Here is a 27,959-nt window from a genome sequence, read left to right on the forward strand (position 1 = left end):
ATCTCAAACGTAAACGTTCAAATTAGAGCTACTTTCAGTTTAGAAAGCAATATTACTCGAGATACTACCTCCAGAATATTCTTTATGGCTGTAATATCCTTTACTTTACACTCCTTTTCGTGTCACTGAATTAGTATCGATTTTTTTTATTATTATTATCACATCATGCTATTAATTGGGACTTTTCAACAAAAAGTTGCAAAATGAGACACCTTTATTTAAGTAAAGATATACAACTTGTTCATTTTTAATATAAGCTTACAACTACTTCTTCACTCCTCTTCGAAAGTGTTAAAAATGAAGGAAATTGTAGTTCAACTATTCCTCAGAACTGTTAATATTAAAAACCTAATTTCGCACGATGGTACGTGGTTTCAAGGAATGTTATGAACATTCCTCCAATGTTCCTGATGTACCTTTCAAAGTTATTCTGAATCCTGTCTTGAAATATCCCTCCCCCCACCAAAAAAAAAAAAATGTATCCATTCTTTAAGACATTTTCAATAGTTCTGATCACTAGTAATCCACTCCTTCCAGTATGGTAAACTTTGATTCAAATATTGTTGTGTGTAAGTTTTCACTTACTAATGGTTTAAATGTCTCCATTTCTTATCCCACTCCTATGATTTCATGACCCTTGACTTGACCAAAAACAGATCGACAGAGATAACTGGAATTACAAACAGGGGCGCCACATAAGAGATAGAGAACCTAAGTTCTTTATTGTTATCCACATTTACAAAATTCTTATAAACTGTGTATACTTTTGTCTGTATGTTTCTTCACACTAAACAATTCGAGTATCTTACCCACGCCTATAAATAGTAAATTCAAATATATGAAAGAAGAAAAAATTGCATGAAATAATATTTTCTTGAATATGACTTCAGGTATTTACTATATATTGGAACACGTTTCGAAAATTTATGAAGTTGATGAAAGAGAATAAGAATTGCTTACTGTCGTTATACAAGAAGATTTTGTAATAGTACACACAACTTCAAGATTTATATTATTGCAAGTTTAGGCTGATTACACTAATATGATTAATCCATACCATACTACTTTAATTTCTGGCCAATGTTGCACAATTTAAGTTTGTATAGATTAATATTGTAAATACACTTACAAATTACTTCTGGTTCGAAGTGTCTCCTTGAAATCTTGAATACTATACAGGGTGGCCCATTTTAATCTTTCCCCGGATATATCTCGAAAACAGTTGAACAAAAGTGAACCGAACAAAACTCAAATAGGAAGTGCCATAGGGCAAATTGAATGGTGGTGTCGTGGTGCCTCCCAGGACCGCCCCTCATAAGGGCTCAGAGCCCAACTTTAAAATTTCAAACAGAAATATGGAGCCAGTAATACTTCGTTCGACAGATCTTTAAAAACTACAGTGACCGATATGAAAAATCTTCTGCCACAGCGCTTTCTAGTTTTTTTAAAAAATTAGCGAACGAGGTATTACTCGCCTCATCTTTCCATTTAAAATTTTGGAGTTGAGCCCTGGGCCCCCATGAAAAATGGCCCCGGGAGGCACTTCAACAACATCTTTCGATGTGCATTTCCTATTCGAGTTTTGTTCAGTTCATTTATGTTCAACCGTTTTCGAGATATTTTCGTGGAAAGATTAAGATGGACCATACTCTGTGCGCTCACACACACACACACACACACACACATATATATATATATATATATATATATATATATATATATATATATATATATATATATAATAATATTCTTACTTATTTTGAGTTTTACTAAGTCAAATATCACAGGTTTGTGTGAATAATAAAAAGTAGTATATTTTGTTGGTTATACAGCAACAATCTGTTTCAAATCTGCGATATTACGATGCTCCGAAAAGTCTGTCAAAATAAAAGAGTAGGTACGTAAATAGTTATAACTTCTAGATACCCTGAAATTATCAAATATACCTGTGAAAATCACAGTCTGGACTACCAGTCTATGACTTATTAGATATACATACCGCAAGATTAATGAAATTAATCGACCATGTGATCTGAGTATCATTAAATAATTACGAAATTTTCACTTTTAACTGTAAATCATTCTTATTCCGATTCTGTATATCTGTTACAAAGTCAAAATATGAGTTTGAGACATACGTACTTTAACAAATTTGCTTGCAGCAGCTGGCCAATCTTGAAGGAGATCAGCAGCGATGAGAGATCCTGTTTTATCAAGGAATTCTTGTAGCAAAGACTGGACTAATTTCAAGTCATCCTTTTGTTCCAATGGAAGTAACTCCACCATTTGTTGGTTGCATTTGCTAGAACAAAATGGAAGATCAATTCTTAGAGTTTCACTAAAAGTAGCAGAACAAGCTAAAGATTAAATCAAATTAATTTCACGATAACATTTCATTAATTTTCTTCGAATAAAAATGATAATCCTTTAATTTCCTTCAATTAAACAATAATTACAATTCATAAATTCACAGAAGCAAGTCTATGTTATGTTTTAAAAAAAAGTATAATAATAATAATAATAATAATAATAATAATAATAATAATAATAATGATGCAATTTCCAAAAGGTAAAAAATGTTCTAATTTCTTCTTAAAAGTAAAATAATTGTTAATTGTCAATTTAAAATAAACACCGTTTTCTTCGAATCATCACTCATTTCCCCTAATTAATTTAATATTTTAACATAGATAGTACCTAGCAAATGATCCATCTACATCAAGTACATAAGCAATTCCACCAGACATGCCTGCTGCGAAATTTCGTCCGGTCAATCCTAAAATTACAACACAACCTCCAGTCATATATTCACAGCCATGGTCTCCAACGCCCTGCAAAGATTTAAAAAATAAAAAAAAGAAAAGTATAAAAATGTGTTTATGCGAAGTTTTTATGTGGATTTTAAGAAGCGGTTCTTTTTTTCTTGTTTTAAACATATAAAAATGTTGCTATTTGTAACATATGCAACATAACAGTAAGTTTACATGAAAAGTAAGTTTAAACCAAATTTGATGATATAAAGAATATTTTCTCACTTGAAATAAATTATTATATAAATCCAAAAGAACTACGTCCCATACAAATACAACAGAACTAGCTGAAATGTTACGTCATCGCAGGGGAAGTACAGATTTATGGAAACTATGCAAAATTCTTTCCCCTTCCATACGCATTTCAATGAAAGTATAACGATAAAAATCCATAATGTCACCCCCTTTCACTCCTCACGTCTTCGGCATTGCCACCACTGTCCATTTCCAAGGCAGTAGACATATACGAGGAGAATAAACGATATGCAATTTTTCAAAATAAAGAAAAGGGAAATAAATAACGAAGGCTAAAGCCTTCGCACTGAAGGTCAGGCGTTGAAGGTAAAGTTGTCATCCCCATGCCTTTGTGATACAATAACTATCGATTCCCAGATCAGCTAACATGCACAGGAAGAATAGGTTAAGAGCAACACCTTCGGTGTTTCCGCCTCGCACACTTTTACTGTAAATAAAGTAATGGATGAAATAAATAAAAGACAACGCTTTTGGAGTTAGCATCTTCACGCCATCATGTAAGTGAAAAAAATGAGTGAAATAAAACGAAATGCAACTCCTTGGTTACGAGAAAGGCTTTGATTCTGTCAATTCTCGCGCAACGCCGAGTGAAATGAACAATTAAGGTGTCCCTTTCAAAATACAAAAATGAGTGAAATAAGTAATGAAGAGCACGCATTTGTCAGTGCCTCTGTTGAGAATTAAAAATAAAATAAAATAAAATAAATGAATGAAACAAATAACGATGAGCAACGTCAGCTTAGGCCACTTCACATGCCCTTCTTTTTGCCTGAACTTAGGTTTAAATCCCATCAAGAGTGTTACCAATTATCTCAACGATCTCGATAACTACGGATTCGACACTAATATCGGAAATTTTAGATTATTTTTTCTCGTACTGCCTTCCCAACCCAGTAGGGGTGCTAGGGGTGTCGTGCCCTTATAGTATTTTTTATAGATTGTTAGTTAAATACGTACTAAGTTTGGTTCAAATTGCTCCAGAAGTTTCTGAGTTATGCTGTAACATATACACATACATACGTATATTTTTCTTTAAAATATATACCTTCCCTCCCCCTCTTAAACCTAAATTTTCAAAAATACTAGGAAAAGCGTTCTTCATATATAATGAGGAATTTATATATCAAGTTTCAACTTCCTAAACTTGATGGATTCATGGCATACTAATTTTTTTTTTGATTAAATCATACCCCCACACCACCCTTACGATATGTATTTTAATAATTTGATCGTATAGTTGATAATCAGCTAAGTATAATTTTAATTGGTTCAGTAGTTATGGTGTGATGCTATCAGACAGAACTCACATTTATCTTTATACATAGGTTAAATGTTCTACATTCCTCTCTCTCTCTCTCTCTCTCTCTCTCTCTCTATATATATATATATATATATATATATATATATATATATATATATATATAAAGGTTACTAGTTATGATTACTACACCTCATTAAGAATTGATCTTTGAATGTTGGTTTAATAATCAGGAAAAAAAATTTGAGCAGATGAATTATCTAACTGATTCGTTAAAAAATCGTGTAAAACCGCTACTCCTTACCTCAACTACAGCTGTGGCACCAGAATTTCTCACCGAAAATCTCTCAGCTGCGATGCCTCTGAAAAATGCCTTTCCGCTTGTTGCTCCATACAGACACACATTACCCACGATGACATTTTGTTCAGACTTGAACTCAGGTACGTCACATTGAGGAGGATAAATTACAATTTCGCCTCCAGACAAACCCTGAAATACAATTGAAAAAGTGGCAGAGTAATAATACATAATTTAATATGCATTGTGGATATTAATCACAAAAATATCTATATATTCTACCACAGCAAAGATTTTGTTTTTAAATAATAACAAACAACAACATACAATATTCAGTTTCAAAAACTTGCATTATAAAAGTGTACTGTAGAACAAATTAAAGGATAATTGAGGGGGTGAGCGCAACAGTGATCTAATCCACATTTTTTTAGAAATGGAGAAAAATCAAAGTAAATCACATGTGCTTTTTGTACAATATACCAAAAGCAACCGCAAGTACTTGAATGTGTCATACATTGTATATATATATATATATATATATATATATATTGTACAAAAAAAAACACATGTGTTTAAGTTTCATTGATTTTTCTCCATTTTTAAAAATGTGGGTTAGACCACTGTTGCGCTCATTCCCTCAATTGGAAAATCAATATTGTCACAAAAATTATCTATGAAAGCAATGGAATGCTACTACCTCATTTACATAGTTGTTAGAATGTGGTGATATTCATTCTAGAGCAACTCAATCCGCATTACTTCATCAATTGCATTTAAAATTACTTGAAGCACAGCTCTGTATATTTGAAGTTTTTTTTTTCTTCTTTTTTTGCGAATATGTTTTTTAAAAAAGCATATATATAATTTTTTACACACGGACAGAAACACATAAAAGACTATTCCGTAAGAATTTAGGGATCTAGCCCAAAGTTTGTACATAAAAAGAAAGTAGTAGTAGTGATTCTAACATGGACCCCATGGGACATCCTGAACATGTTGACAGGGTGCTAAAAGCACAGTGGTTATTTTTATAACATACTTAACAATCCTGAGCAGAAAAAAAAAACAGTTGTTCGGTAATACAAGCACAAATATAAATGCAGAATATGTCTGGGGTAAAATATTTCACGCTTGCTGTAAATCTTGACGGGATTGAGCGATGGACATACTCGGAACCTGGCTGGGTGTTAACCTTCGTCCCACTTTGTCCATGTCGATGGATTTAGGTCCGGAAACTTAGCAGGCCAAGGTAGAACACATACCGAGTGAGGCACATCGGATTGGCCTAGTAGTATGGTGATGTGTGTAACCCTGCTAGAAGGTGGGGTCTTGCAGAATGTGTAGCTTATTTCCCCATACAAAATGGCACGTACGGATCCTATATGGCAATTACGAACACATTAGATTTTCCCGAATACCTGCACGTCTTCGGACACGCATACGTCTGGTAGTCTGTTAGACAGAAAAGAAAGATTCATAGCTGAATACTATTGCCACCTCTCGCCTCGACACAATAGTCTCTACAGACATCACCAAGGGCACTCCCGGCAATGAGCAGATGTCAGAGATAAACATATAAGAGAAAAGCGGGAATGAAGACCTGCTTTCAACAATTAATTCCTTAGCGTTTGTGGGACCACATGAGAGATTACGGTGTTTTTAAATATTTCCATCAGTATGTATACGTATATCAATATATACGCATTATAAAATAGTATATTTTATTTCATTGCCATTAAGACCACTTTTGCAACAGTTTTGTAATGTAGACATATTGTTTCAATAATCCAGTTACAAAACTACAATTACATTAATATTAGGCATCGTTCTCATTCCCAGTAAGAGCAACTTTTCATTCATCAACATCATACATTTTTGTGTAGTTGATGGACATGTCTTTAATGCACGCATTCTGGAGTTCGATTTCCGTAGGGCTGTACATAATTACTGATGTTACGGTAATTGGGGAGGAATTTGAATGAAGAAGTGATAAATGACGCAGTGAATGCGAAAACAATTTAACATCCTTCTAGTTTACGAAAAATGAAACCACCAAGTGATTAAACAGAATGGTGGCGTGCGATGAGAAATTGGTTCTTTATGATACTCCATAATGTAATCAGTACTGGTAGCATGTGAACCCACAACCAAACAAACAAAACTACCACTCTTTTTATCTTTGCTTGCTGAACTGCTATTCATTGTATTTTGCGAATTGTTGCCACTGGCCAAACGGTCGATGTAACAATGCACTTACAGCGAGTAGAATATGTACATAAAAAATAAAAACGTTGAAATGCATGTAAATCGCAGAGGTGCTATTCTGCTTCATATTGCTAAGATCATCAGTGACATCACCTGACTTAGTTGAAAAGAGCGCTTGGAATGCTCATATTTCCCGGATATTACTCCATTGGATTACTTTCCGTTAGGCAATCATCGGTGTCAATCATCTGCTAACATTAACAATTACAGTGAAATCTGACTTGAAATTAAAGAGAAATAGAATATCTTAACCTAGTAATAAATATAAAAGTTTGTAGTAATACAATACCTTTCCTACATAATCATTGGCATCCCCCACAAGTGTGACATGCACTCCTTTGGACATGAAAGCACAGAAACTCTGACCTGCAGACCCTGTTAATTTAATGTTTATACTGTTTTCTGGTAATCCTTCATCTCCATATTTCCTTATAAAACAAGATAAAAGAAATTAAGTAAACTATTACTAATACATAAGAATAGCTTATATAAGCATAAATCATTGATTTGTACTAAAACTTAGCTGGAATTATCAACGAACTAAACATAATATAATACCAGTATTACTTTCATTTTTTACTTAACCATGAATACAAGTGGTGTTTCGTAATCAAATTTATAATTGTAATCAAATAATCAGATAGTGAAAACTGACATTCTGGTATCCGAAGTATACTTACACATAAATTGAAATCAATTCTAATTTGAGTCTAGTTATCTTTGACATGAACATTTAACTTTGTATTACATTTTGTAATTTATCTTTGTATTTCAGTACATTGATTAAAGTGCTTACGTATAGACACTGACAAAAGCAGATACTACTCTCTCTCGTTTACTAATACCTTCGAAATATAGAAAATTACTTTAAATAAATATAGATAGTCTACATTACTTTAAGAAAATTGACTCACTCGCTTTCACGACTTTCCGAAAAAAATATCGTGAGAGTAGGTTTCTACATTCTACATCTATTGGCGGCTAAAATTTATGATCTCGTCAGAAACTTAATTTTAAATAATGAAAATTACAGAGGAATATAAAACCATAAGTATGGTACTATACGATACCAAGAGCAAACACACTAATTATGTGACAACAGAAAGTTTCATTTTCACTTTCTAAAGAAGTATCTCGCATTAAATACACTATAGAACAAATTATTTTACAACAGTAACTGGATATGTTAGTACATTACAAATGGTGAATCTAACAGAATTGAGAAACTGTGGGTTGACAGTAATTTTATTTCTGTGCAATTTGTAACGTTTCGAAAGTTTTGCTAACTTGAAATCGTGTAAAATTCGTTATTCTAATGTTGTGTTGTTCATATATTTTCTTGTTAGTATATTATGTTAAAGTGAGAAGTGAGTTATATATTACTTACATGGATATATGATAACTAAGTGTAGATGCGAAAGTACGGTCCTCATTGTGGATATCCATTTCTATATCGACAGATGATTTTTCTCCTTGGATCACGGGCATTGCAGCTTCTAATAACCGATTATCCAAACGCTTCTCCAATTGGAAGTCCTAAAAATATATACATTTAAATCTGCGATATAAATACAAAATTTACCACTGTTAGATTAATTATTAACATTTCATATACACTGGAAGTAGGATTTGTAACAAAACTAGTATGTGCTACAAACAATAAAACACTTACATATTCCACTAATGCGGTCACTTTGAAACGTAAGTCGATATAAGATAAATAACATACGGATGAAATACTAAAAATTGAACTTTTTTGGTAATAACTAAAGCATTTGTTTAAAATATTTTAAAATATATTTTGGTTTATTAAACAAGTTGTAAAACAGAAGATAAATATTTTAGAATGTTCTATTCTTTGTTTTAAACTTTTACTACAGTCCAACATTTCTCCCTGTGGTTTACAGGTATCACGTCGTATCATCATTTCATTGGTCCTTAGGATATATCTAAGAAAGTTAGTAAGGGACCAGCGAACTGATCGCAGGTTTAAGGTTACAATACACAACATAATACCTCTGAATCATAGCGAGAAACGTTGGAGTGTAGTCATTAAAGTTTAAAACAACGAATAGCAGATAAATATGTTTTGAACATTTAAAACCAGCGTTTTAAATACAAATATCTAAATTCTGAATTTTATTAAGTACTCTAGCTATTTATTTCAAATAGCATTGATTCAATGACGCCTTATAATTTCATGTAAACTGTGGACAAGATCTGCTTTTACAATAAAAGTGAATGAGTAAAGTGAATGATTTACTCAGCTACTCGTATTATAAAATAGTGAATGAGTAGCTAAGTAGCGGAGGCGTACAATAGAAATCTGGAGGTGTACAAAAATCTTATGGGACACCTACATGAATTTGTGCTATGCACACAAATTATCAATATTATATTAGTGTGCCTGTGCAGCACGCAGGAGATCGCTGTCCTGCCAGAAATATTTTGTTTTTCGATATATTGTGACGCTAATCTTATAGTGGTGAAAAATTTGCAACATATATTGAAATGAACGGTAACAGTGAAACAGCACGACACATAGTCAAGATCAGACATCAGCATTCATCTGCAATTGTCACTTATCTCCTTTAGCATGCAGAGTAAATGTTAAACTAAAGATTTCATTCTAATCCGTTAAAAAGTCGAATGAGTGGACATACCAAAGATGTCGATTGACTTAATTGTGGAGAATGTGTCTCTGGAGAACTGAATCACAATTTCAAGTCCATACCGTGATAGTCAGTCTTCGACATAAATTCCAAGTTTGTGATTTTTCTGTGTTTAACAGTTCGTTCTCCAATCAATCATAATTCATTAGTATAATCTTCGTTAGCCTATAAGAAGTCACCGCATGATATTGCACTATATATTTTGTTTAATATCCCTTCGAAAAAAATATAAATTAGCACGTGGGCGAGCAGCCAATAAATATTAGAATTATTCAGAAAGTGCTCTTCTCATATGCTCCATCCTCTCCTTCTGCGCGCTTCTTTACGACGAGAAGCTGTAGCGTAATTCCATGCAATATAATCAGACAATAGAAACATAAAAGTGATATTAACAGACTTCAACAAAAGTACTAAAAAGTAGAAAAATAATAAAAGCTATAAAAAACAGATAATAATAAGCTCTTAAAAGCTGAAAATAAGTCATCACCATTATCTACAAAAATTTTGAAGTTGTGCTAAGCCAAATAAATTATTGCGTCGAAAAATTACCATTCAAACTAATTTTATGGTAGACATTAATTTGTCTGGCTTGGCACAGACTTCAAAACTTTTTATTGATAATGGTAATGACTTATTTTCAGCTTTCAAGCGTTTTATTTTCACTCTTTATTATTTTACACTTTTTAGCGCTTTTGTTTAAGTCACTTAATATTGTTTTCCTTTTTTTAAAAAGTTTTTATTTTCTACTGTTTAGTGCGTTCTTGAAGTCAGTTATTTTTCTTTTAAGTTTCTTTAATTTTACACATAAAGCGTACAAGAATACATAAGTACAAATATTAAGCTTAATACGCGTATACTTAATATATGCATACAAAGCATACAATAACCAATACTTAGATCTATATTTTATGTTAATGATCCTTATTTTCTTACCTGTCCAACTGATCCACCCACTATATTGACACCAGGTCTCATGTGAAGAGCATTCTTCAATATAGGCCCAAAATTCAACATCTTCGCCTTAGGATTGCCAGTGTCTCGCACTCGAAGTAAATCAGTTCTTCCAACCAAGTCTTGGAACTTTCTAATACCTAATTGTGCCATATATCCTCGAATCTGAAATTACGGATTTTCGTGTATTACAAATTAGTATATACTATTTAATCATATCTAGCAACCAGGGCCTAGAGTTGAACGGCATTCACCAGGTTATGGCATATGCTGATGATTTAAATTTGATAGAAGAACAGTAGAAATAAATGCAGAGATCTTATTAAACGCTTGCAGGGACATGGGTTTAGAAGTAAATGCAGAGAAAACTAAATACATGGAAGTGCGTCGGGACCGTAATACGGCAAATTGTGGAGGCGTTAAAATATTAAATAATGATTTTGATAAAGTGGATACTTTCAAATATTTAGGATCAATATTAACAGACGAAAATCATATTCACGAAGAAATTAAATGTCGACTAAAAGCAGGGAATTCGTGTTACTATTCGGTTCAAAATCTCTTGTCGTCGCGAATTCTGTCGAGGAATTTGAAGCTTAAAATATATAAAACGATAATCATGCCTGTTGTTCTGTATGGTTGTGAAACATGGTCGCTTACTCTGAGGGAAGAACATAGACTGAAAGTATTTGAGAACAGGATCCTGAGAAGAATATTCGGACCCAAGAGGAACGAGAATGGGGAATGGCGGAAGCTTCATAACGAGAAACTACATAATTTATACGGTTTACCCAACATTGTTAGGGTCGTCAAGTCTAGGAGGCTTAGGTGGGCAGGTCATGTAGCTAGAATGGAAGAAAGTAGAAACGCTTTCAAAGTCTTGACTGGTAGACCCATAGGAAAACGACCATTAGGAAGACCTAGGCGCAGATGGGAGGACAATATTAAGATGGATCTCGCAGAGATAGGAATACAAAGTAGAAACTGGATGCAATTAGCTAAGGATAGAAGTCAGTGGAGAGCTTTTGTGAACGCGGCACTGAACCTCCGGGTTCCATAGGCCATAGAGTTAGTTAGTTAGTTAGTTAGTTAGTTATTTAATCATATTTAACGTGCGTACTGAACAAATCAGTGTTCACAAGTACTTTATTCTTCACTAAGGATATAAATAACACGAAATAGATCATGGAGATGCTGTTACTTGATTATTTGGATTTCTCTGTGCATCGTTTCTCATTTTTAGTGCATTCAAAAACTTAAATGAAACACGGAATTGCTTTCAAAGTGTTCATTGTTTTTGAAACAATTATCCTTGTTACATTTCTTCAATGATCGGGTAAGTTCAAGTACAAGTATATATTTATATTATAAATATATGAATATACAAGTTACAGAAAATTGTACTCAAATATGTTTACTCAATAAACAGAACACAATAATGAGAAGAGAATATATGACTTTTAAGTTAACTTAAAGCTACAATAATTGGAAATCTCTAGTAAGTTTTACGAGTAAGGTTTAAAATCCAATGCGAAGTTACCTAAACTTTTCATTATTCTTCATTAAAGAGAGAGTATTATTTTCCACATTATTTTATTATAATTCTAGAATTACGTCCCTTTCCTTTGTTTCCTTTCAACAAAATACGTAATTGAGACATTGAAGAAATACATCTTTCTGAATGATATATAAAATATTCTCTAAAGATACTTTCGAATGTTCTTTCTTTACGATTATGGAGAAGTGAATTTTACGGTTCGGAATATTCTATCAGAAAATCTCTCTTTCTTAAAACTGTCTTCCTTGTTCGATTTCAACTTTCCTCTAGAATATTGATTGGCCAAATATTTTCAAATCTTAAAAGAAGACATTACATTATTTGTCTTAGAAAGAAGAAGAGTAACTTTTACAAAAAGAGCTGTTCCAAAAATGCTCAATTTTCCCGTTTGCGTCGCGCGCATACAATTTGGTGTGGAAAGAGATCGTGGCCTAAGACCTTCACATACACTAGTTAACAAAGATTTTGTTACATAAAAGGAAATACCTGTTCTTAAAGGAACTTTTTGCGCTGAATTCGAATATGCACTCGGTTTTTCTCCATCACGTACGATTTTCCCGTAACAGAGGGATTTTCGGGAAAATCCCTAAAAAATTTCCCTTTTTGTTTATTTTACACCCCAAGATCTTGTCCCCTTGCATATACTAACATAGAAATTATACCTAAGTATACTTTGATTCATATTTAACAAACCCTCTAAGTGTCGTAATAATCGCTTTATTCTTTCTAGAGAAATAAATATGTTTGTATGTATACTGTGTGTACTGTTTATTGCACCTTATAGTAATGCTTTCAGATCTCTTAGGTTGAGGTAAAACGTTTTGCTTTATTACCACAAACACACACATAAAATATAATACAATATAATTTACAAGTGTGACAATTTACAATAAACAATAATACAAATGTACCAAAAGGTCATGAAAAGACAATCAAAACTATCACAATATATGAAACTTCCATTGGGTTACAAAAACGTACACTACTTCCTTCTTTTGTAAGAAATGTTGCATTCTCTAACAAGACCCCAACAATAGTCCCCCATCATTGAAGGATCCCATCGTCCCTGGTACCTTTTCTCCATTGCCATTATATCTTGGTGGAATCTTTCCCCCTGTTCGTCGCTGAGAGCACCTAGGTTAGCAGGAAAGAAGCTGAGGTGGAAGTGCAAAAAGTGGATTTTTAAAGACATCCTACAACCCAACTCTTTGTATTTCTGTATCATGTCCTGTACGATTTCTGTGTAACTCTCAGCTTTGTTATTGCCCAGAAAGTTGCGCACAACACACTTAAATGCTGTCCAGGCAGCTAGCTCAGCACTGTTTAACTTGCTGTCAAAGCTATCATCAAGCATTAATTTCCTAATTTGGGGACCAATAAACACTCCCGCTGAAATCTTAGCATCACTCAGGTTAGGGAACTTATCTCGCAAATACTTGAAGCCTTCACCAGATGTGTCCATGGCTTTGACAAAGTTTTTCATAAGTCCTAACTTGATATGAAGTGGTGGTAGTAATATCTTATTAGGATCTACCAAAGGAGCATATTTGGCGTTGCATTCTCCAGGTATGTAATTCACTCTAGGTTCCCATTCCTTCACTTCATAATGTTTGTCATCAGCTCGGCTATCCCATAAACATAAAACACATTGGTACTTCGTGTAACCGCACTGCAGTCCTAATAAAATACCAAGTACCTTGAGATCACAACATATTTGCCAACAATGGTCCTTGTAATTTATAAGATTTAGCAAAGTTGACATGGTGTCATAGGATTCCTTAATCTTCACTGAGTGCGCAAGTGGTATAGAAGGTTTTTTATTTCCATTATGTAAAAGGATAGCTTTAAGGCTGACCTTTGACGCGTCGATAAATAACCTCCATTCTTCTGAACGTAAGGAATTCCTAGCTCCACCATCAACCCATTTATATCCGTACATACGCACACATTATTTTGCATTGAGAAATAGCTTGAAAATTGAACATGCCTTTTCCTGTACACTGATATGTTCGTTTCTGCATCCAATAAGTTCCACTGCTGGAGCCTTGATCCCAGAAGTTCCGCCTCTTGTTTTGTCAGGTGCAAAATCACGGACTAGGTCATTAAGTTCACATTGCCGGATGAAATGTGGCTCGCGAACACAGTCAGGGATGAACGTTGGATCCTTGGATGTACATGTTGATGTCGATGGTTCATCAAGGTCATGATCATCATCAGAGTCTTTTGGCCATATCTCTTCCCAGTTGGTAGGGGGCTCGGGAAGTGGAAGTTACCCCGTGCGGAATAGGTCTAATTGCGGATTTAACGTTGGGATAACTTATTGTGTATTTGCTTTTTTTAGAATGTCCCTTAACTACTGTGAGACAAAAATAACAATCATCCAGATGGTTGGTGGGTTCTCTCCACACCATTGGTACAGCAAATTTCATGAACCTCCGTTTCCCTTTGGCCCATGCAAGTAAAGTGACGTAGCACGACGCACAAATTATGTTTGATAACATAACATAACATAACATTTGATAACAAATATTGATAACCATTTCATGAACAAAACGAAAAAACTTGGAGAATTGTATATATATGTATTAAGATATACATATACTGTACGTTTAAAAAAAATATACGTTGGAAGTACATTCTATTTTTATACACGTTTCTAATTTACAGAGAGCAATACAAGTGTGTTGTTGACTATTGTAAATATTCATTTTTATGTCTGTGTTTGTAGTAATAAAGCAAATCGTTTTTACCCCAACTCAGGAGATCTGAAAGCATTACTATCAGGTGCAATAAACAGTGCACACAGTATACATACAAATATATTTATTTCTCTAGAAAGAACAAAGCGATTTTTACGAAACTTTTAGGGTTTATTAAATATAAATCAAGGTATACTTAGGTATAATTTCTATGTTACTATATGTAAGGGGACAGGAGCTAGGGGAATAAAATATCTGAAAAAGGGAAATTTTTGAGGGAATTTCCCGAAAATCCCTCTGTTACGGGAAAACTGTACGTGATGGAGAGAAACCGAGTGCATATTCGAATTCAGCGCAAAAAGTTCATTTAAGATTAGGTGATTTTTCTCATGTAACAAACAAAAAGTTTAAATTTGTTAACTAGTGGTATAAATAATGGTAATTATAGTCAGCGGAACATCGTCAAAAATGGGTCAACAATACAATGGAAATGCTCGTAAGGCGTGCATGTTTTTGACATATTTTTTGTATATCGTCCAAAGGAGGGGGCGCGCTCCGTTGAGGTTTTATGGAAGTGAGACTACACATTGAACTCTACAAGCACTGTGAATTTCATCGCACTCGAGCCTGCAAAACAGGGAAATAAATCGGGTCAAAGTCAGCGGACGTACCATCTTCGATGCTCAGACTGGCTTGATATGAGGCAAACCTCTCAGAAAAGAATGCCGTAACCGTGTGTCGTATTTCCGCTTAAGTGGTATTGATATAGACGAAATAAGTGGAACTGAATGGTAGTTAGGATTTCGCACATTGTGTACCATATAAAAAGAACAGGGATGTTCGCAGAAAGAAGTATCATTGCACTAGCGTAACACGTGATATTAAAAAGTACAACATGATTGGTGTGTTACCTGAGCTGAACTACAAGGTTTCCTTTACTTCCAGTACGCTCAGCCAGTTGAGGTGATTATTATGACGATGCAATGTGTTATACATAAGTATGCAAAAGGGTTTAATTGTCAATTTCATCACCCTCTGACAGGAATGGTTCATCGTCATCGTCCAAGAGCCTAGATACGTCTTCTTGTGAATAAAATAAATCATCAAAGAAAGCCGATGTCATCGGATGTGGTGCAATTTCTTTGCCCATTCCTAAGTACCAAACAATGAGCGTGACATGGGCACAACATCCAACTGTCCGTGCTCCATTTGCACACTGACAAAATTATTCTATAATGCAATCGTTTCCTTCAAGAGCAAGATCATATAAAATGGAAGTGCAGTACTTTAACCGATTACTGTGCCTTGAATGTATATGTGCACGAACAAGGTAAGGTGTTTGCCTCATATCAAGCCAGTCTGAGCGTCGGAGATGGTACGTCTGCTGACTTTGACCCGATTTGTTTCCCTGTTCCGCAGGTTCGAGTGCGATGAAATTCACAGTACTTGTAGTCTTCAATGTGTAGTCTCACTTTCATAAAATCTCAAAGAAATGTGCCCCCTCTTTTGGGCGATATACAAAAAATATGTCAAAAATATGTTCGCCTTATGGGCATTTCCATTGTATTGTTGACCCATTTTTTGGTCATGTTCTCGATGAACTATGGCAACCGCTGTTTATATTGTGGTGGTCCTAGGCCACGACCTCTTACCACACCAAATTGTATGCGCGCAACGCAAACGGGAAAATTGGGCACTTTTGGAACATCTCCTTTACATTTATAACAAATTATAAATAATCTACTTAGTGTTTTAGCATATTCAATGATGAAGGACTTTTATTTTACGGACTTACCACAGCATCAAAAGGTTTCAAGGATTCTAAAATTAATAATCAGTTAAGAATCATGCTTATTTCAAAGGCAATTTTCTAGTCTTTTCTTATCTTTCTTTCATTAAATTCATCGCTTATTCCTATAAAATGTTTTTTTCTCTTTCTTTTTAAAGGGACGAGAAGAGCAGAACTAACATATGCACTATAAATATGTTGTATCTTACAATTACACTCATCTGTTTTGTTCCATATATCCATTAGCAGGATAGATATTCTATAGAGACTAATCATCTCATTCATTAGGTGGAAGATAACGAAAGAACATCAACATTAGAATTCTCAATTAAAAGCATCAATATAATAATTCTTAATTACAGAGAATTCATTCTGTACCATATGCAACTCCATGATTATATATGACATCATATGACTGATTTCCAATGTTAGAAAACCTCTAAGCAATACTACTTGATAATTCGATATACTGCATGGCTGTTCCGTGTATGTATCGCCAAGCTGTACTTACCAAATAGTTAAAGAAATCCACGGTGCCAAGAGCGGCAGTGCTTGATAGGTCTCCTTTGGTTTCAAACGATGCCCCGGGAACAGTTTCTATTGCACGAGGCTCCATTTGCAAACTATGAGAGGAATCTTGTTTCGTTCCTCTTTCACAGTTTTTCCGAGTTCACTCAAAACTATCACACGTCCCTCACTAAAAGCGATTTTTTAAGTCCAATTAAGTGTGGACTTGAGTCTAAAGACTTCAAAGGTATCTCGCTGAATGAGATGACCTGTATTCCAGTGGCCTCTTACATATCCTGGTAGAATGCGAGTGGTGATTTTGAGGTGTGAGATAGATCTTGATGGATACGGATCATATTGATCTTGTTTCCGTACATTCCTGGTAGCCCTGCTCCTAGAGTGGCCTCAGGATCTCCTCCTGGTAGTATTGTGAGCTGATTTTGCAGTTCTTCACACTGAGAATCTTCAATTTGCTTCGGTGACAGGAGCCACAAACCATGAACCCTTTTAGGAAAACCCTTCCTGCTCGAACCCACTCTGTGAAGCGCTTCACCCCTTTGTCTTTGTACATGACGGCTCATGATTTGCTACAGTCGGAAAGGTACTACCATGAGCAAAATAAATGACGCGTCTCTTTATTTTGAAGTTTTTTGAAAATATCTCCGTTTTCTTTATATGTTCGAAATTTCGGAAGGTTTCCCCAGCAGGACAGGTTAATAACAAACCCGTTTTTAATATTTGTGTTAGATATTAGCTTAAAATAAAGAAATTAGAAGCAAAAAACATTAAATCGACAGAAATCTCGAGAATTACCAACTCTGCTAAAGTGGGAAATTTTCAAGAACACGAGGGAATTCTGCATTTCAACACGAAGCAGCGACATCTATGTCATTGAGAGAAATGTGGATTAAATCTACAAACTAAACTTTTAACGAATATTTCTAGTATGTCTTATTATATGCATTATCTGCAAACTCCAAATATATGAATATATGCTAAGTATTAACATAAAGATAGAGCAAATAGTGGAAATTATCTATGGAAAAGGACGAATTGGTAGGACGATCGTAATGAAATATCGTCTTTACCGGAACAGGCTCAGTTCACGTAAAAAAACAAATAGCTCAGTTAGTTAAAGCAATGAGTCTGTATGCTGAAGGTAGCGGGTTCGATCCCATGAAAGTGCCGTTGTCATTTTTATCTCTACACTACGGTTATTTTATTTATTTTTTATGTGGGAAAGAATTAAATTGTAACGTATGGTTAAAACTCATGACGATACCAAAAAAAGAAAAAATGCCGTTGTCGCACTTGCATTAGCGTCCCTAATTTTGTTTGCAAACAGTTTCGTAATTATTTCCCCTGTGCTCACTGCTCACCATATGCTCGCTGGCGCATAACGAATGTTTCCCAGTAAATGTTAATTCTAATTTGGAGAATTTTATAAAGTTTCACAATATTTCTCACTAGATACTCTTCTATCTACGTGTTTGGATATTTTGATAACAGATGTCCCTATTAAATGTTTAATTTTCCCTAGATGTTTAATTACGGAAAAGTTTTACAATGTATTTGTATTGAATTGAAATTGTTTTGAATTTACTACATAAGGTAAGTAGACCGAAGGAGGAGAACTCAAGTAATTGATATTCTACGTAAAAGCAACCTATTGTAGAATGATGATGCTTCTTACCTTCAGCACATAATCTTTACGTTAGAGAGTCAGACAGAGAAAAATCCTCGTTTTTCCTCCTCTATGACCACCCATCTTAAACCTCTACATATCATTGTTCGTCTCACAAAATTTCGGTGCTCCAAAAACATTTAAATAATAATAATAATAATAATAATAATAATAATAATAATAATAATAATAATAATAATAATAATAATAATAAAAATAATAATAATAATAATAATAATAATCCTGAATATGCCATCCTTACATAATGTAAGGATATCTTAGTTTCCTAGTTTAAATCTTAAATATCTTAGTTTAAAATGCTTTCTTTAGTACTTATTTGAGCAACCATGTAGGAGGGGGTACGACTTTTTATTTTGCCCCTCTCATTTCAGTACCATTCCAACAGAAAGTAATTTTTGATAAGCAGGACAGACAAAATGAATAAGAAATATATTTACAGCATCCTCTCCCCTTTCATGATTGGAATATCACGTAATATTTTTTATTCTACGAAAGATGGCCCTGTGCGGTTAGGGGTAGGTAACTAAAAAAATACCTAATATATAGCGCCCCTTGATTGTAATATTACCGCTTCTTTATTTGTACGAGGGAGCCCCTACACAATCAAGGGTGACAAAAAGAATAGGAAGAGTGTCTATTGATTCCAGTGGTGGATCCAGCACGAACTCCTGGGGGAGGAGAGTTGAAGTGAAACATTCTTTTGATGATGTGAAGCTGTCACAAATTACCACTTAACTAAACTAAACAATAGTGGGGGGAACCGGAACCCAGTCAGTTTAAATTGATGTAAAAGTTTAATTTTTGGCTTCATATTAAAAGTTGTGGTTTCAAATGAGAATTTCAGTCCAAGTGGTCAATCATCAAATCTCGTGGGGCTCTTCAGTGTAGGCTAATACGGCCCCCTTATGAGAAAAGGCAAAATTATTAACATGTTTATAACTTTCAAATTTTTCGTCTATTTTAAAGAAATATTTTGCTTCGTATTAAAGTGTTGGTTCCAAATGACAAATTCAGTCCGAGTTGACAATGATCAAATCTCCGGGGGGGGGGGCTCTTCAGTATAGGGGGCTACGGCTCCCTTATAAGAAAAGGCAAAAATATGAAAATGCTTATAACTTCCGAATTTTCCGTCTATTTTAAAGAAATTATTGGCTTCATATTAAAGCCTTGGCTTCAAATGACAATTTCAGTCCGTGTGGACAATGATCAAATCTCGGTCATTCGGTGTAGGGGTTTCGGCTTCTTTATGGGACAAGATTCACGTAGTTGATATTGCTAAATTGTTTTGTATATATAAGTGGAAACTTGCACCATTTGGTTAATTTTACCTCTTATGTTTTGCAGATTCACATTCCAAGCAATAGTTACTTCGCAGAGCTAAAAGAAGGCACTTACTAGTTTCATTAAAATGAAATGTCTTTTATGAGAAGTTCTCATGGAGCCAACAAACGAATAGGCACCCAAACGTTGGTTAAGTCGAACGGTTGAAACCCGTTGAGCTCGCTACAATTATTATTATTATTATTATTATTATTATTATTATTATTATTATTATTATTATTATTATTATTATTATTATTATTATTATTAATAATAATAATAGAGCATTCACCTTTGGTGCATGGGGTCCGTGGCTCGATTCCACTTCGCGCCAAGTGAAATTTGAGGTGGACAAATACCGTGTGCATGGGTATGTGTTTTCTTGAGATTTTCCATTTTCCTCCCACTTTCTTCATTTCACCATTTCATTCATCATCATTCTCCCTTAGCGTAGGTGCATAATTGACCAACATTAAACTAGATATTGCAATTTCAATAATAATAATAATAAAAATTAATTCAACTGAAAGGACTGTAATTTATGTGGACAGCAATTATGATAAATATGCAACCATTATAAAAACAATGCTTTGAGTAGAAAGATAATCCTTTCCAAGTGTTAACGAATGCGCACGAGATAAGACATGTCTCGAGAAAGAGACAAGACGCGCTTTGTGACATCCAAGATAATACGAGGCAAATGTTTTGGACACGAGATAGCTTGTAAAATGTCTCGTCTTGTCTGGAATGTCTCGAAAACAAAAGTCTAAGTTTTAATATTATCTTTCAAGATCTATTCTCTCAGAAGTAGTTCTCTGCCTTAAAATTAATAACGACATTTGTGATTTAAAAAAAGATAAACAATGCCTAAAGTTAATAGTTAACTTTTCGAAAAGAAGCTTCATTAAGGGTGAAACTGAAAGATGTCCACAAACTTCGGGAGGTGATTCGTGACATCAAAAGGAGACAAATGGTCCTCTTGCAGTTTTCGAATTCAGCTTCGTTGTCGAGATACAGGGTTGCCAACTGGTCGTGTTTGAGAAACTCACTGAGAATAAATTCAAGTCCAAGAATAAACTACTACTCATATATTTTTCAGGAGAATTGACTTATACCATGTTGTAAGGTCAAATATTTATTTATGAAGTGTGTACAAAATTCGCCAGGGTCTTTTCTGAGAAAATCGTCGAGAAAAAGTCACCTCCAAGAATAAACTACCCCTTGTAAATTTTTCTAAGAGAAATATCTGATACTGCAATATAGGGTTGTTAATTAAATATTGATTAATGAAAAATAAACAAAATTGTTAAAACCATTTTTGAGAAAATAGCGTTTTTCGATTTTCGGCTGTTTGTAAACCACACTTATTTTAGGTGGTAGGAAAAAATGGAAAAGCTCCTGTAAGAATACTAAGTAAACCCTAAGTTTAAAATTTGGTGCAGATAAGTTGAACGGTATGGCCTCTAGGCGAGTGCATATAAAAGTGTGCCGAACGGACGGACCGGAAGGACGGGTGTCGAAAAGTCACATTTTCGGTATGTAGACGCCATGAAACATGTAAATCCGTTGAAATCTGAATTTGATATTATTTTCACAATCACTACATTTTCTTCTCTCTTTTGTGGCTCGAAAAAGAAAAGCCTAAGTTTACCACAAAAAGCTAGGGAGTTTCTCAAAAAATTTCAATTACAGGGCCACCGCACTAAACTTTTTCAATTCAATTTCTTAACTGTGTTAGGCCGCAGTTGTTACTGAAGTGTGTATTTGGATAATACGAATAAAATTATCGTATTATTCAAATACATCGAATGTCAGATTATCGAATAAAAAACTTCGATTGAAGAAAATCCACACTACAGAACTAACTCACACTTTGAGCACATTTTCATTAGACATATAATAGACGAATTAATGCAATCATTGTTTATGAAATATGAAAAAAATCAAATGAGTCACTTTGGGAAAGTCGTTCAAAAAGAACACGTCAAGAGTAACCTACCTCTTGTGAATTGTTTCGAACAATGAGTTAAGATATACTTTTGGTTATTAATAAAATATTTATTTGCGAAATTTGAACAAAATCGCCTGTCGTTCGAGAAAATTGTCGGGGAAATAACCTTGGCCCCAAAAATAAACTATCCGTTGTAATTGTTTTTCATAGAAATGACTTATACGAAAATATAGGGTTATTAATGAAATACTTATTTATGAATTATCAATAAAATTGTCCGAGTAATTTTTGAGAAAATCGTGAGGGAAAAATAACTCCCCGAATAAACTATCTCTTGAGGATTCTTTCAGGGTAAGCGAGTTATTCCATATTACTAGGTTTTTAATGAAATATTTATTTCTGAGTACGAACAAAATTGCTTGACTCATTTTTGAGAAAACCGTGGAGGAAAAACACCCCCAAGAGTAAACTACCCCTCGCATATTTTTTCAGGACAAACGAGTTTTGCCATATTGTTCGGTTATTAACGAAATATTTATTTTTGAAATATGAATAAACTCTTTTGAGTAGTTTTTGAGAAAATCGCCCAGACAACACTCCACCAAGAATAAACTACCCCTCGCATTTTTTTTTAGGACAAACGAGTTATGCCATATTGATAAGTTATTAATGAAATCTTTATTTATGAAATATGAACGAAAACATTTGAGTCCATTTTGAGAAAATCACTGAGAAAAAACTCACCCCCTTGGTATAAACTACCCCTTGTAGATTTTTCTCAGATAAATGCCTTATACCACAAAATAGGGTTGCTAATTAAATATTGATTTATAAAAAAAGAAAGAAAACAAGATCGTTAGAGCCAGCTATGAGAAAATATCTTTTTTCTATTTTCATCGTACAGGAAACTACCCTTGTTTTGGGAGTAGGAGGGAAATAAAAAAGCTATAGGAAATACTATGAAAATCTTAAACTAAAATTTGGTGCAGATAAGTTGAACGGTATGGCCTCTAGGCGAGTGCACAGAAAAGTGTAGCGAACGGACGGACGAACAGATAGACATGTATCGAAAAATAACTTTTTCGGTGTTAGGGGCTATAATACGTATAAATTCGTTGAAATCTCAAATTTGATTTTTTTTTTCGAACACCATACTTTCTTTTCTCATTTGTCACTTCAAAGTAAAAGGAACTCAGAACTACAGATAAAAGACACCTACTTTTACACATAGACATTATTTATTGATTTAAAACTGTTTTAGTTTGTGTCATTTCACTTCCAATTGAAAGGTTTTACAATGATTAACGGCATACCAATGACGAGACGGAAGTTTTCAGGAAGTAAATGCATTCAGAAGTCTAGATTGCATTACAGCTATCAGCCTGTTCTTATTTCTGCAATTGTTAACAGCTGTAATTTCGTCCAAACGCTACATGAAATAATTTTTGGTTGACGTCATTGTGTTACTATTTTAGTATTGTTCTCTTCAGACTTGGTTGAAGTTTTGTCTTAACGGTTATACATTTTTTTCTTATTTCATCTTTACACATAAGAATAAAATGTTGTGGTGACTGTATAGATTCGAACCTACGAACATTGAGTTTTTATTCTTCAAACAATTTACCAATGGACCAAGCTTTGTCCTCACGTTAACGTACGGTTACAGGGTTTATTACGATTTAAATAAAATGGCTGGCTGTAAGAGTTTCCTGCCCAAATATTTCGATAAAAAATTTTCATTGCTTCGTACATTGTTTAGATACACATTTTAGGAGAGTGAATTTTGGTGTATATAATAATTTCATGCCAGATAAAAGCTGGATAAGTTTTAATAACATGTTTCATATGTAGTTCTCAATAATAGACTTGTTGTTCGGGATGACGTTCCAAGGTTTAGCATTGACTAGCAGTTTTTGCTATTAATATCCCTTCTAGCAATATTGGCAGTAGACAAAAGTTAGCCCGTGTTAAAGCTTTTTGCTCCTAATTTAGTTATTTTACTTTATTATTTAACGAATATATTGAAAATTGTCAGAGACACGTATGCAGTAATTTATTTCGGGAGGGGTCCGACTTCAATATTAGGATAAATTATAATAAAATTTTAAAAGATAATCCCCAAAATTAGGCTAAATTTACAGAAAAGTTGGGGTTTCAGAGGGGGTCCGGACCCCCTAGACCCACCCCTAAATGCGTTCTTGTTTGTCAGTAACATTTCCTCATTTTGAAACCCTCAAAAACTTCGGATAGACTATATAAAGGAAAACGAGTTATTTTCGATGAAATATCACTTCAAGGAGACGCGTCAGTTTTATTGCACAGTGTGGTATCCCACGTTCACAATGACAAGAGTTTCTTTCCTCTGATTCTCTGTCATTGTGCTCTATCGAAAGGTTAGGTTTGTAACATATTACTCCTACGAACAAGCATGACTGGCAGATAGGAATACTGAACACAACTCCAGAGAAATGCATGCTGGAACTTACGTTTATAGCTACGCTTTGGTGATTTGCCCTCAAGGTCAATCGAGTGGTAATTCAGTTCCGTCTCTGTTCTTAAGCCATGTTCGTATTACTTCGAACAGTTTTGATAATGAAAAGCATGCCTCTTAATATAACAGACTTCTTTCGCGTAAGAAATCGAAACTCAGTTGGTCAGAGCAACTAGTCTGTAAGAATTAGGTTGTTAGTTAGTTAGGAGCCCAGTACGAGTAAGGGTTTTTATTACTATTGTTTTTATCTTTTTTATGTGAGGAAAAATCAAATTGTGACATCGCGATATCAAATGTATTTGATTAGGTAGCTTTGTCTTACCTAAACTTTAAACATCAGTAACCGTCGAAATTATTTCACTAACCGATCACTTACTGAACATTTCAAACACGTCAAACCAGTGGCATAACATGAAGGTTAACCTCTCCTCCGCAGTCCTTAGTTATGCGTCCGTACTTTCAAGGGCGGACTAAGGGCCGGGCGACTGCCCGGGGTGCCAGAGAAAGAGGGGCACCAAAACGAGCCTCAAAAAGTAAATTTTACAATGTGCTTTCTACTGACGTTTTTGGTTTATATTCTTGTAAAGTAGTGGCAATTATATGATCTTTTTACATTTCACTATGGAAGAAAAGAGTTTCATAGTACTAAGGGGGCTGTATCGAAAAATTGAGAGATGGCATGTAGAATAAAGAGTGCCGGGAATTAAGTATTGTTTGTTTGTTTGCTTGAGTTTAGCGTTCCACGGTTATGCCTTAATGGGCAAGGGAGATGTGGATACTAATTATAGTGGAATCCGAACCACTTTTATCGTTCAACAGTAATCCACCGGGAATTGGACCCGATACCACAGAGGGCAGGCGTGCTAGCCACTAGACCAGAGGGGGTGGAGTTGGTATTGTTTATAGCGGGCCATATTCTTTGTGAAGTTTTCCTAGGTAATGGATTTCTTTTTGAAAATGGGTTTAAAACAGGGGCGTCATTTAGGGAGGGCAGGGAGGGGCATTTGACCCCCTGAGTTTGAGATGTATATAGATTTTATCATTAGAATAGTAGTAAATCAGTGAAAAACGCGAAATTTTACTTATATCAAGAGGTCTTGCCCCCCCCCCCCCCAAAGCAAAATCTGAAATGACGCTCCTGGTTTAAACTATTAAAAACACTATGATAAAATGTAAAATATAGGCTACTACTAGGGGAAGGGCGCCAAAAAGTCACTTTGCCCGTGTGAAAATTTGGCCTGCTCCGCCCCGGCGTAATTTCTGTATATTTTTTGGCCTTGCAGCTTGTGCGGTCCCCACGCCACATTGTTGCGGGGGCGCTATTTACGCCTACCTTTCGAACGTAATTCAATAACTGTTTAAGAAATTCTACCATCAGCGTGGAAACGGGAATATATTTTTCTAATAGTCCCATAGAACTTTCACTCAGAACGCCAGATGCAATTTTTCAGAGTGGGCTCTGGCTCATATTCAGGAATAATAATAATAATAATAATAATAATAATAATAATAATAATAATAATAATAATAATAATAATAAATATGAATGTCTTTGGAGAGCCGAAATTATGTGACACGAATCATTATAGATAGAGCTTTAAGATGAGTGGTCATAGGGGAGGAAAAACAGGATTTTTCTCTCTCTGACTCTCTAACGTTAAGATTATGTGCTGAAGGTAAGAAGCATCATCATTCTACAATAGGTTGCTTTTACGTAGAATATCTATTACTTGAGCTCTCCTCCTTCGGGCAACTTTGCTTATGTAGTAAATTCAAAACAATTTCAATTTAAGACAAATATTTATAGAGAAAATTAAACATTTAATAGGGAAATCTGTTATCAAAATATCCAAACTTTTTTTTTTTTTTTTTTTTTTTTGGTATCGTCATGAGTTTTACACATATGTTACATTTTGATTCTTTCCCAAATAAAAAATAAATAAAATAACCTTAGTGATAAAAATGACAACAGCACTTACACGGGATTCGAACCGTCTACCTTCGGTATACAAACTCGTTGCTTTATCTAACTGAGCTATTTGCTTTCTTACGTAAGCTGAACCTGTTCTACAGTAAAGACGATTTTTCATTACGATTGGGCTAACAATTCGTCTTTTTCAATAGGTAATTTCCACTATTTGCACTATCTATACGTTAATACTTAGCATAGATTCATATATTTGGAGTTCGCTGATAATGCATATAATAAGACATACTAGAAATATTTCGTTAAAATTTTCGTTTGTAGATCTAATCCACGCTTCTCTCAATGACATAGATGTCGCTGCTTCGTGTTGAACTGCAGAATTCCCTCGCGTTCTTGAAAATTTCCCACTTTAGCAGAGTTGGTAATTCTCGAGATTTCTGTCGATTTAATGTTTTTTGCTTCTAATTTCTTTATTTTAAGCTAATATCTAACACAAATATTAAAAACGGGTTTGTTATTAACCTGTCCTGCTGGGGAAACCTTCCGAAATTTCGAACATATAAAGAAAACGGAGATATTTTCAAAAAACTTCAAAATAAAGAGACGCGTCATTTATTTTGCTCATAGTAGTACATCCATACCTCATCCAATGTAACGACGTATCGCTCGCTACCTTTGGTTTGCCAGATGTCGTTCGTACGGCTTCCGACCGTTACACTTGCGATCCCTTCTGTAGGCGTCAGCAAAGTGATAACCACTAATCTTAAACTTTTTTTCAAGATTCAAGGTTTGGGACAAGGTGCGGTTGACAGTTCCCAAAGACGAATTTATTAAACGATTCGCCGTCTGCCTTTGGGTCGGAAGATTCTCTTGCGTGAAAATCTTCCGAAGTTTTGCCTGTATGCTGGTAGTCGCTTGTGTGCACGGCAGTGTTCTCGTTCCCTTTGTTGGAGAATCGAACTTTGGGGCCACGGAATCTTTATACTTATCCATCACGTTTTTGATTCAAGTCACAATCCTTGCTCTTTGCAGTATTTCCGGATCATTGAAACAAAATTTTACATCGTAAAGGGCTACAACCTAACCCTCCCACAAGCGATTCACTTTTGTCGACATTTTCGGCCCACCGATAAAATACAAATACTTGGAAGAGTTATACAACGTACCCTCTCTAAAACGTCTCAGTTTTCGAGATTTTTGCTTAGTGAAAAAACAAAAACACTCTCACAAATCACACACTGCACTGACAGATCAAGATCGGCTAGTTCATTCTGCACGCGGAGAGAAACAACTGAGTTCGGTTAACATAAACGGAACAGCTTTCTGTACTACACATAGCTTCAGCCCTTAAGTACATGGGACATCCTAAGACATCAGTAATTGGAAATTGTGTACCGATAGTCCTGTTGCAATGTTTACTACACATCACATAACTGTGTTCATTTCCATGTAAATCATTTTTACAGACTTTGGAAATGGGTAGATTCATAATATACACACTAA

The 27,959-nt window shown here is 34.5% G+C and overlaps 1 protein-coding gene across 2 annotated transcripts in view; it reads right to left on the minus strand.

Moving 5' to 3' along the window:
* LOC145686289 (uncharacterized) overlaps positions 1–27,959 on the minus strand; it is a 310,924-nt gene that overhangs the window by 36,342 nt on the left and 246,623 nt on the right. For both annotated transcript variants that reach the window (XM_081759425.1, XM_081759426.1), the window contains 6 exons: positions 10,492–10,674; positions 8,274–8,422; positions 7,176–7,314; positions 4,628–4,813; positions 2,698–2,831; positions 2,143–2,302 (listed from right to left, as the gene is read on the minus strand). In XM_081759425.1, coding sequence (XP_081615551.1) covers positions 2,143–2,302; positions 2,698–2,831; positions 4,628–4,813; positions 7,176–7,314; positions 8,274–8,422; positions 10,492–10,674 — 951 coding nt within the window. The remainder of the gene's footprint in view (positions 1–2,142; positions 2,303–2,697; positions 2,832–4,627; positions 4,814–7,175; positions 7,315–8,273; positions 8,423–10,491; positions 10,675–27,959) is intronic.

Source organism: Thermobia domestica, chromosome 5, assembly GCF_964235325.1.
Source record: "Thermobia domestica chromosome 5, izTheDome1.hap1.1, whole genome shotgun sequence".
NCBI lineage: Eukaryota > Metazoa > Arthropoda > Insecta > Zygentoma > Lepismatidae > Thermobia > Thermobia domestica.